The 9,729-nt window shown below is 35.9% G+C and overlaps 1 protein-coding gene across 1 annotated transcript; it reads right to left on the bottom strand.

Moving 5' to 3' along the window:
- Nucleotides 1-304: 304 nt before the first annotated feature.
- On the bottom strand, nt 305-9,527 carry mettl2a (methyltransferase 2A, methylcytidine). Its single transcript, XM_016571294.1, has 9 exons — nt 9,357-9,527; nt 8,234-8,322; nt 7,672-7,898; nt 6,824-6,873; nt 6,676-6,736; nt 6,432-6,571; nt 3,713-3,819; nt 1,175-1,240; nt 305-767 (listed from the first exon to the last, which is right to left on the bottom strand). Exons 1-9 carry the CDS (start codon nt 9,512-9,514, stop codon nt 619-621), a joined length of 1,047 nt encoding a protein of 348 aa, XP_016426780.1. The 5' UTR covers nt 9,515-9,527; the 3' UTR covers nt 305-618.
- Nucleotides 9,528-9,729: the final 202 nt, after the last annotated feature.

Raw genomic sequence — 9,729 nt, 5'->3', positions numbered from 1 at the left:
AAAGCACGCGCAAAATGTAAATAAAGGTACAATGAAAATGTATTTACTACAATCAAGCGCAAGTCACTTTTAATAAAATAGTCTGATGACTAAAAAAATGTGGAAGTTCACATTTGTTTTTATTAATTTACATTTATCCAGTTTGCTGTGATCCCTGATATTTTCAGCTTTTCCATATATGCTGAAATTAAGTTTTATTTAGTGATCCCAAAATGAACAATAATAATTCATTAAAGAGCCATATATTAGCTTTGTAGCTGATAAAGGAGAAAACAGGGGAAAAAACTGATAGTCTGAGAGAGGCTTTGTTTTAATACATCATGTAGTTTATTTATAAGTTTAAAAAAGTCCTTAAAAACATCACTCAGTGTGATACACAGAAAGTTTCAAGTCCTCAGGTGCATCATGGGAACTCTTGTCCTCCATCAACATTCCCAAGTAGGCTGCATAAGATTGCGTCTCATACAGGTCATGGCGTTCAGCATGTTCACTCACATGTGTCAGCACTGCAATCCTCCATTGTTGTAACCTGTCCATCATCTTTAAAACAACCAAATCACAATATTCTCATGGTTCAGCCCAGATGTTCTCGATCCCTCCAAATAAGCAGTCTTGAGTCTAAGTGGGCGCCAGGACCTTGCGATACTTGCACTGTACCCAGACTCTGTACATTGTCAGCTGCTTTCCTCTGTTCACCTGTAAGCGCCGGTCCACCATGTTCTGCACCTTCTCCAGGCCGGCATTGGAGAACAGATCATGCAGCTCATCTAGAGGAAAATGACAAAATTCAGACAAAAAACCCTGCAAATGTGTGGCAATATATATATATATACACAAGAAATATTACACATGTACGTATATACATAATATATATACATAATAAATATCCACAGTACACACACATATTTTATGTGCGCACAAACTTTTATTTTGGATGAGATTACTCACGATTAATCATTTAACAGCCCTAAAGTACTTGTGATAATAATTGTTAAAGTTTCTCTGGGTCCATCTTACAAATGAACTCCTCCAAAGTTTGGCGTGATAAAAATCATCGTATTAAAAATGCGATATTGACATTTTGGTCTGCCATAGTGCAACCAAAGTGTATTAATCAATTAGCGTTTTTATTACATAAGTGTACTGTACAATGCAAGTCTAAACGTGCATTTACCTTGTGTGAAAAAGTAGACACGTGTTCCATCCCCTCTAACGTAGAAATTTTCAGACAAGCACCTGCCTGATTAAGAAAAGAGCAAGCAATTAGGTTTTTGTTGTATTTAAGATTGTTGCCATATCAGCTTCACAGGCTATTTCATGGCAGATATAGATTAAACATTAAACAAACACAAACAATACAATAAATACAAACATTTCAATAAATTTAATGAAAAAAATTGGACTGATTATTAGACTTTTTTCCACTGTACTTTAGGGCTGTCAAACGATTAACCATGAGTAATTGCATCCAAAATAAAAGTTTGTGCACACATAAAATATGTGTGTGTACTGTGTATATTTATTATGTATATATGAACACACACATGCATGTATATACTTAAGAAAAATGTTATATTTATATAAAATATTTATATTTATATAGAATGTAAATTTAAATAAATAAAAATACATATATATAAACACACACACATGCATCCGGACATAGCTCCGCCTCTCTTCCCAACTCCGGTGCTAGAACCAGACACGGAACAGCAGGATGTTACTACCCCAGAGGTAACCTCAAAGTGTACAGAAGTTTGTGGAGAAAGTGCTCCAATGCGGTCCTGTGCAAAAATGTGCTTGGTGCGTGTATTTCCTCGAGAGCAACGGGAACGAGCTATCAAAATGTATGCCATAATTGATGATCAGAGCAACCGCTCGCTGGCCAAAGGAGAGTTCTTTCGACTGTTCGGGATCCAAAGTAATCCCTCTCCGTATTTGTTGAGAACATGTGCTGGTTCCATGGAAATGTCTGGAAGGAAAGCGGTTGGCTTCCAAATAGAGACGCTGGATGGCAAGACATGTCTTGATCTCCCACCACTGATTGAGTGTAACGAGATAATGAGCAACAGATCTGAAATACCCACACCAGAAGTCACTCTTGCTCATTCTCACTTGAAATCTGTGGCACAGTTTATCCCAAAGCTAGATCCTGATGCTCAGATCTTAGTATTGCTGGGAAGAGACATGATCCGTGTACACAAAGCGAGACAACAAATCAACGGGCCTCACAATGCACCTTTTGCACAAAGGCTAGATTTAGGCTGGGTGATTGTAGATGATGTTTGCATTGACAAAGGCCATAAGCCAATGGTGAGTGTCTTTAAAACTAACATCCTAGACAATGGCCGCCCATCACTTCTCACTCCATGCCAGAGCCACATCAGCAGAGGTGTCAGCAATCATAAATGCTAGACCTCTGGTTCCTGTCTCAGCAGATCCCTATTCTCCATGCATACTCACTCCAGCAATGCTCTTAACCCAAAAGCTCGGAGTACCTGTTCTGTTCGAGAACTACACTGAAAAGGACCTCTTGAAATGTCAGTGGAAGCGAGTGCAGGCATTGGCTAACGAGTTCTGGAGCCGATGGAGAAAAGAATACATCAGTACACTCCAACCTCGACGCAAGTGGCATGAGACTCACCGAAACCTGCACACTGGAGATGTTGTGCTATTGAAGCAAGTGCAGTTCCCAAGGAATGATTGGCCATTGGGCTTAATCACATCTGTCTTCCTGAGCAATGATGGAAATGTCCGCAAGGTAGAGGTTAGAACAACCTCAGGCGGTAATGTGAAAACATTCTTAAGACCCATTTCTGATGTTATCTTACTGCTAGCCAAAGAGGGCTAAATAAGACTAACACAGACTGTTATAGTGGCATTAATAATGCCAGGCGGGGAGTGTTCTGCCTCTGTTAGAGGTTGTGTATAATTTATGATGGGCATTTGCATTTATCAATATTATATTTCTGTGATTGTTTAATGTTCTGTATGAGTTTCATATTGCCTGCCGCTATTGTGAAAGTTCTTATGTGAGGACTCTTATTTTGACGCGTTTCTGCGAGCGACGCACATTGGGTAATAGAAGCAACGGACTCATGACGCAGCAAGCGCTCGACATGTTTGCGTCGCATTTAAATTAATCCTTCTGCTAAACCCTGTCGTAAGCATTGGCTGTAAGTTCATTTAAATCATTAATCTGTCTAATTTATATTGCAGGAGAGTATGTTCAGTTTAAATGTGATATAATCAAAGATGTTTGTTATTGCCGATTGGCGCTAGTGCACTGCATTGAGAATGCTTCTAACTTGCTTCTGAGTTAACGATGTGTCTGTATACATTTTACTAGTTGAACTGATAATAAGTTTGTTACAATTTGATAGTTAATTTTCTACATTTCTTTCATTTCACTTACAGTTTTACTCGGTTCAATGGCCGCTGAGTTTGACTATGTAAATCATACGTTGGACTATTAAAGGAGCAAGGCGCTCATATCCTGGCTCAGTGAACAGAGTTTGGCTTGCTGTTTATTTATATTACATGCTTTGGGAAAGCAAAACATATAAAGAGAACAGTATAATATGTGAACAGACACTTTTACTTTGTGCGTTTTCAAGTGTTTCAAACACAATCCAGACATGACCTACAGATTTTCTTTTGAAAAACAATCTTGAAAGACAGACTTCTCACATGGATGTATCATCAAGCCTACCTTTTTTGAAACGAAGCTGTGCCATGTCATAGCGGCCATAATCTCTCAATAACAACACTCCTCCAGGTTTCAGCAGTCGTGCTAATCTATTAATAGAGTTCTGCATCCTGAAAGAGACGGATTAAGAAGTTAATAGATTGTTAGTGGTCAAGTGATCAAGAGATCAGATAATAATATGCAGACAGATTACTCTGTTATGTTTATTTTGTGAAAATGTACTATACATTACCCTACATTTATATGTTTACATTTTGAATAAATAGACATGAAATAGTTGCTTGAGTTAAAAAAAGAAGAAAGTTTGATATGAGAGACATGAAATTATCACAGCAGTGTAGGAAAATCTGTTCAAACTGCAACAATAAATATAGCAATAAAGATTAAAATGAATACAAAATTTAATTGAAATTGAAATTAAATTGAAAAAATAAAAATTGTTCTAATTATTTGATAATAGGGAAGTCCACATTACAGCTATAATGATAACAACACAGAAGAACAATATTGTTGGAATCACTTTCAGAACATTTTTATTTTCCAGTTTATGAACAATAAAAACACTTACAGCCAATCAGAATCCACCTGACTTTAAAGAGCTCAAGCATTTAAAGTGTTAGATGACAAAACTGCAGGTCGTGCTTATAATAAACAAAACCTTATCATTTGCTGTGTGGATGCTAATATCTTTATCATTACAGTTATATTTATAGCTACGGTGTGTAAATGGGCCTTAATGGTCACTAAGCAAAAATAACAAAGGAATGCTGTGACACGTGTCCTGAAGGCGGCTGTTTTGCCGAAACGCGTAGATCTACTTTTAACTAGTTGTAATGATTTAAGCCCAGTTCATTAAAGGTTTTTTATCTTACCACGTGAGTGCCTTGGAAGTATTTTGTCTACATAATTTAATGTATTGATATATTAAACATAAAACGTTGAATATTGATATTTGAAATTATTTAAATAATAAAATATATTTTGAATGTGAAATTAAAACCGCCAGTAGGTGGCAGCAAGTCATTGTTAATAAGTGAGTCATTGCGATAGAAATGAATCATTTAAACGGTTGATTCATTCAGGAACGAAACACCGTCATTTGTTCATAGACCCAAAACAGTGCTGTGGCTGTTTGGAATTATTTTTGTTGTCGAAATCGTGAAAAAAACAAAAAACAGAAATATGGTGTCTAAAAAGTCTCTTAATTAACTTTGTAAAAAACTGTTGTAAAAAAAAATCACATTTGTAATAATGGTAATTTTTGGAGAAAAACGGCATTCTTTGTGTGAAATTAACTAGCCTACATGAAGTGGTTTAAATATAATTTTCTGCCCCCATGTCTTAAATTCGTGATCATTCTAAATGCATTTTAATAGACTGAATCATGCAACGCACTCTAAATGCATATCTAGTCTAGACTTAATGTAAGCGTGCACTCTGTAGGGGTCTTTTGAATGGTTTTTGCAAAATACTTAATAATGTCAAGTCGCACATTCGTTAAAACAACAATTACTATATTATCGCAGACGATATATATATATATATATATATATATATTGCACACCCCTACGCCTACAACCAGTTTTGATCACTTTAAAACAGTGGTTTTCATCCTTTTTGACTCCAAAGCTTCCTTTTGTCCAAGACAATATTTAAATACCTTCCTATCCAAGCTGATATGCATTTCTGGTTACTGTTCGGCTGATATTGTTTTTTTTGACTGCCGATGCCGATATCTTAGATCAGACTGCCGATGGCCGATATAAAGCCGATATATATACTTTTTATTTATTCTAATTAATATTTTAAAAATTTGAAATAATTTGAAAATGATAAATGTGTAAAAGAAACATGCTTATATACTTTAAATGACAACTACTTAATTTTGTAATCATATTACAGTATTTTTTACAAATAAAGAAATATTTAAAAATATATATAAATAAAAAGGAAGTAAACACTAACCAACAGGCCTCTCAGGAATCTGAGAAGTTTGTGTGCATTGGGGGAATAATTTTTTTAATTAAATAATGTCAAGGTGACACTCATTTTGCATTCAGTTCGCACGGACCGACCGTCACGCAGAGAACACACAATCATACAGGATACAAATGCACACTTCACAAGATCTCACATCTAGATTCAATGAAGTCTGCAAGGTTTGTGAAATAAATGTTCATTAGACATTCAAAGATCTGTTTAAATGAATGCGTATTTGTTGAATGCTAATGGTAAACGATAAAGTATTATGTTTGCCTTTCTATTACTAATAATATAAAAGCAATCGTTACAATACTTTTTTGTATACATTAATTCCTTTGTTTAACATTCTATCTAAGTAATTTGACAGACTTCTATCCCTATTAGATAGAACTGTGCAGTCATAATAAAAGTCCTGCCTCAAACATCGACCAAACAGAAAAACTTATCGGCCGATGCCAATATTTGAAAAGTGTCATAATTCGGTCGACCATAGTGTCCATATTTCGGTCGACCACTGCTTCTGGTGTTTGCGTTGTGATAAAAATACATTGAAAAATATGTCAGTTTATCTTTTTGACTGTTTTTTTTTTACCATTTTAATTAAGATTATATTAGTATAACTAAATGTAATCATTTTAAGACTTACTGGGAAAGTCCATTTGGTTGAGAAGCACTCTTATAAAGGTTACGTGCTTGATTTTATTCGTCACTGCTCACCCACAGTGTCATTAACACTCACTTCTGAGGATGCAGGGCGGACAGCACAAATATGAGGACAATGACATCCAGACTGTGGTCTGGTATCGGATACTCTGCAGACGTATCACTCATATCATGGACGAACGCATGGCAGCGTGATGGGTCATATTCAGGATTTGACTGCCAAAAAAAAAAAATGTATCGAAACATGCATAAAGATCAGCTACAAATGCAGAATGCAGATTTCTTAATTAAAAAAGATAATGAAGCTTCCTTTCACTTACTTTGACAAGGTCAACAGCCGTGCTGGAAAAATCACAACAGTAAACAAAGAGTCCTGGGTCACTGTAAAGCAAAAATAAAATAAGTTATTTCACCTATGTGAGTGGCAAACACTGCGGACAGGTCTGGTTGGTTTATATCTGGACTCACTTGTTGGTTTTTAAGATGGGAAAGACTGTATTGCCTACTCCACAGCCCACCTAAAGACCCCCAAAACATACACACACGAGAGAATGAGCATATTCAGAGGCTGGGGATTGCTACTGACTAGGGCTGGGCAAAAAAAAAATCGATTTTTCGATATATCGTTTTTTAAAATGTGGTCGATTCAATATCGATTCTCAAAGGCCACGAATCGATTTTTTTCAATATTTATTTCCGCAAACATGGTAAGATTTACGTTAATCTTATTACTAGTCTAATCCACTAGATGTCACCCCGTTATTTGCCTTGCGCGATGTTACAACGGAGAGTCCGTCATTCATTCATTGCTTAACATGGCGGATCCAGGGCTCCTACAGTGCGACCATTTCTTGAAAACTACTGCGTGCGACTATGAAAATAAAATCTATATTCATTCATATAGTCAAATCGAATCGAGAATTGAAATCAAAAATCGAATTGAATATCGAATCGAAATCGAATAGAAAATCGAATCGAGAGCTTGAAAATCGAAATCGAATTGGAACATCTGAATCGATACCCAGCCCTACTACTGACAAGGCTTTCATTTTCATCAAGGGTTTTCATAACAGAATAGTTGACCCAAAAATTCAAACCATCATCCTTTACTTACTCTTTTTCCATATAATTAAAGTGAATGGTGAGTACAGCTGCCACTGGTCACCTTTCACTTTCATTGTATTTCACGTTCTTCAAAAATATCTCCTTTTGGGGTCGATGCCAGAATGAAAATGAGGGCAAGTAAATAATATGACAGGATTTTTGGGTGAACAATCTTTTTAAATGTTTCTACCGTATTTTTAAAAAAAAATCACCTCCAGGATGCGATAGGATGCAGAGGCTCCAGGAAATTCAGTGTCAGTGTGAGTCGAGGGAACATCTTCACCATTTAACAGATTCTCCTCAGCGTCTCGAGGAGGCTTTTGTTGAGGGGCCAGCTCAGGAAACTCTGTAAACAGCCAGTGGCGATCCTTGAAGAAGTGGTTCTCATGAATGGTGTAGAAATCGTTCCAGTACTCATTGGCCCTGTTGTCAAACTCCTCTGACGGAGATACAAACAAACATTTAGCACCCCCCCAAAAAAGGATGAATTTAAACAGCATGCCTTTGTAAGCAAGTAGGCGATCTACTGAACTAAAACTGAACCAAAAATAAAGCTAAACAGAGAATATGTCAAAAGCACATAAAATTAAAATAGCATAAAAATAGTATAAAAATAAAAGGTAATTTAAAATAGTAATAGTACATAAATAATAATAAACTAACACTATATAAAGAGCTTCATCAGTAACAACTATCTATTTATAGCTTATTCTTTACTTTTTTTTTTAATTACATTTTTATTATAAAGCAAATGTAGGCAGTTGATGGATGAACCTTGTTTTTCTGCTGGGAGAGGTTGACTGTTTTCCTGCACTTTTTTCTGTGCAGCCTCCTCCTGTTCAGCTGACCACTCCACATTATCCCTACAGGAGGTGTAACACAATCACAAACATAATTTAACAATTATATGTTGATTAACTACAGCAGCACACAGTTCTGTTATACATTACATACAGAAGCTATAGATAATCAATGCTTTATGTCATTCTATATAGTCTACACTCTGACACAAAAGTAAATACATAAGCATTTTAATTCAATCACTCCATAATATATTATTTTAAATGCCACAAGCTTTTTGGAGTTTTCCATTTCCATTCATTTGTGATCACTGTGATTTAACTAATAATTAGTGCTGGGCAACGATTAATCGCATCCAAAATAAAAGTTTCTGTGTACATAATATATGTGTGTGTACTGTGTATATTTGTTATGTATGTATAAATACACACACATGTATGTATATATTTAAGAAAATATGTTACGTTTACATATTAAATATATTTATAATATAAATTATATGAATATAAATATATACATGTAAATATTTTCTATATGTACTATATGTTTGTGTCTTTATATATACATAATAAATATACAGCACACACATATATTACATAAACACAAACTTTTATTTGGATGCGATTAACCGTTGCCCAGCACAACTACTACTAATAATAACATATTTATTAGGTGAACATTTAGACATTTTATACATTAAACAAATTCATAGCTAATTAAATATTTCATTGAACACACACAGAATAATGTATATTCCCGTAATTTCATTATTATTTATCAATTAAAAAAAAAAAACATATCAATCAAAATCAAACTCGTAATTTTAAGACAGCCTGTTATTTCCAGGTTGGTACCCTGCAGTTATACTACACACACGCATTTCCTCCTCTGGTGTTAGGAGAAAGACTCTTCTAAAAATTAAAGACAAACCTAATACGTAGCTAACGTTACTTGGTGAATTTAGCTTGGAAACACCTTATAAGGCTTTAAAATCCTATCGAAATGTCCAGACAAAGTGAGTGGCAAGCTGACAGCATGGTCAGAAAGCGTGAGTGTTAGCAGTCAGGAGTGAGTGAATGAGACAGACAGAACACACCACGCGTTGTGCTGAAACACCTGCCGCGGGTCTGTGAGGCAGCGAGTGCCGAACTGCGGTCGTCTCTGGGCCTCGGCGGAACGCTCCGTGGATTCAGCAGCAGTTTCTGGCATGTTTTCTACGGAGGAATGTCCAGCAACAACTACAGGCGCCGCCATTCTTCTTCTTCTTCTTCTTGGCTTTTAACGGCGGCTGCACTCCCATTCTTTTTATCATACTCCACACGTCACCCACTGGCGTTGTTCTCCCAATCTCACTACAAAAGCTTTGCCAGCTATCTCTTTTCGCCATTCTTCTTCTTCTTCTTCTTCTTCTTGGTTTTAATGGCGGTTGGCATACAACTTCGAAGTGCATTACCGCCACCTGCTGGTTA

Source organism: Sinocyclocheilus rhinocerous, unplaced genomic scaffold, assembly GCF_001515625.1.
Source record: "Sinocyclocheilus rhinocerous isolate Xijiao unplaced genomic scaffold, SAMN03320098_v1.1 scaffold1063, whole genome shotgun sequence".
Lineage (NCBI taxonomy): Eukaryota > Metazoa > Chordata > Actinopteri > Cypriniformes > Cyprinidae > Sinocyclocheilus > Sinocyclocheilus rhinocerous.
This window is presented reverse-complemented; position numbering and strand designations above follow the sequence as displayed.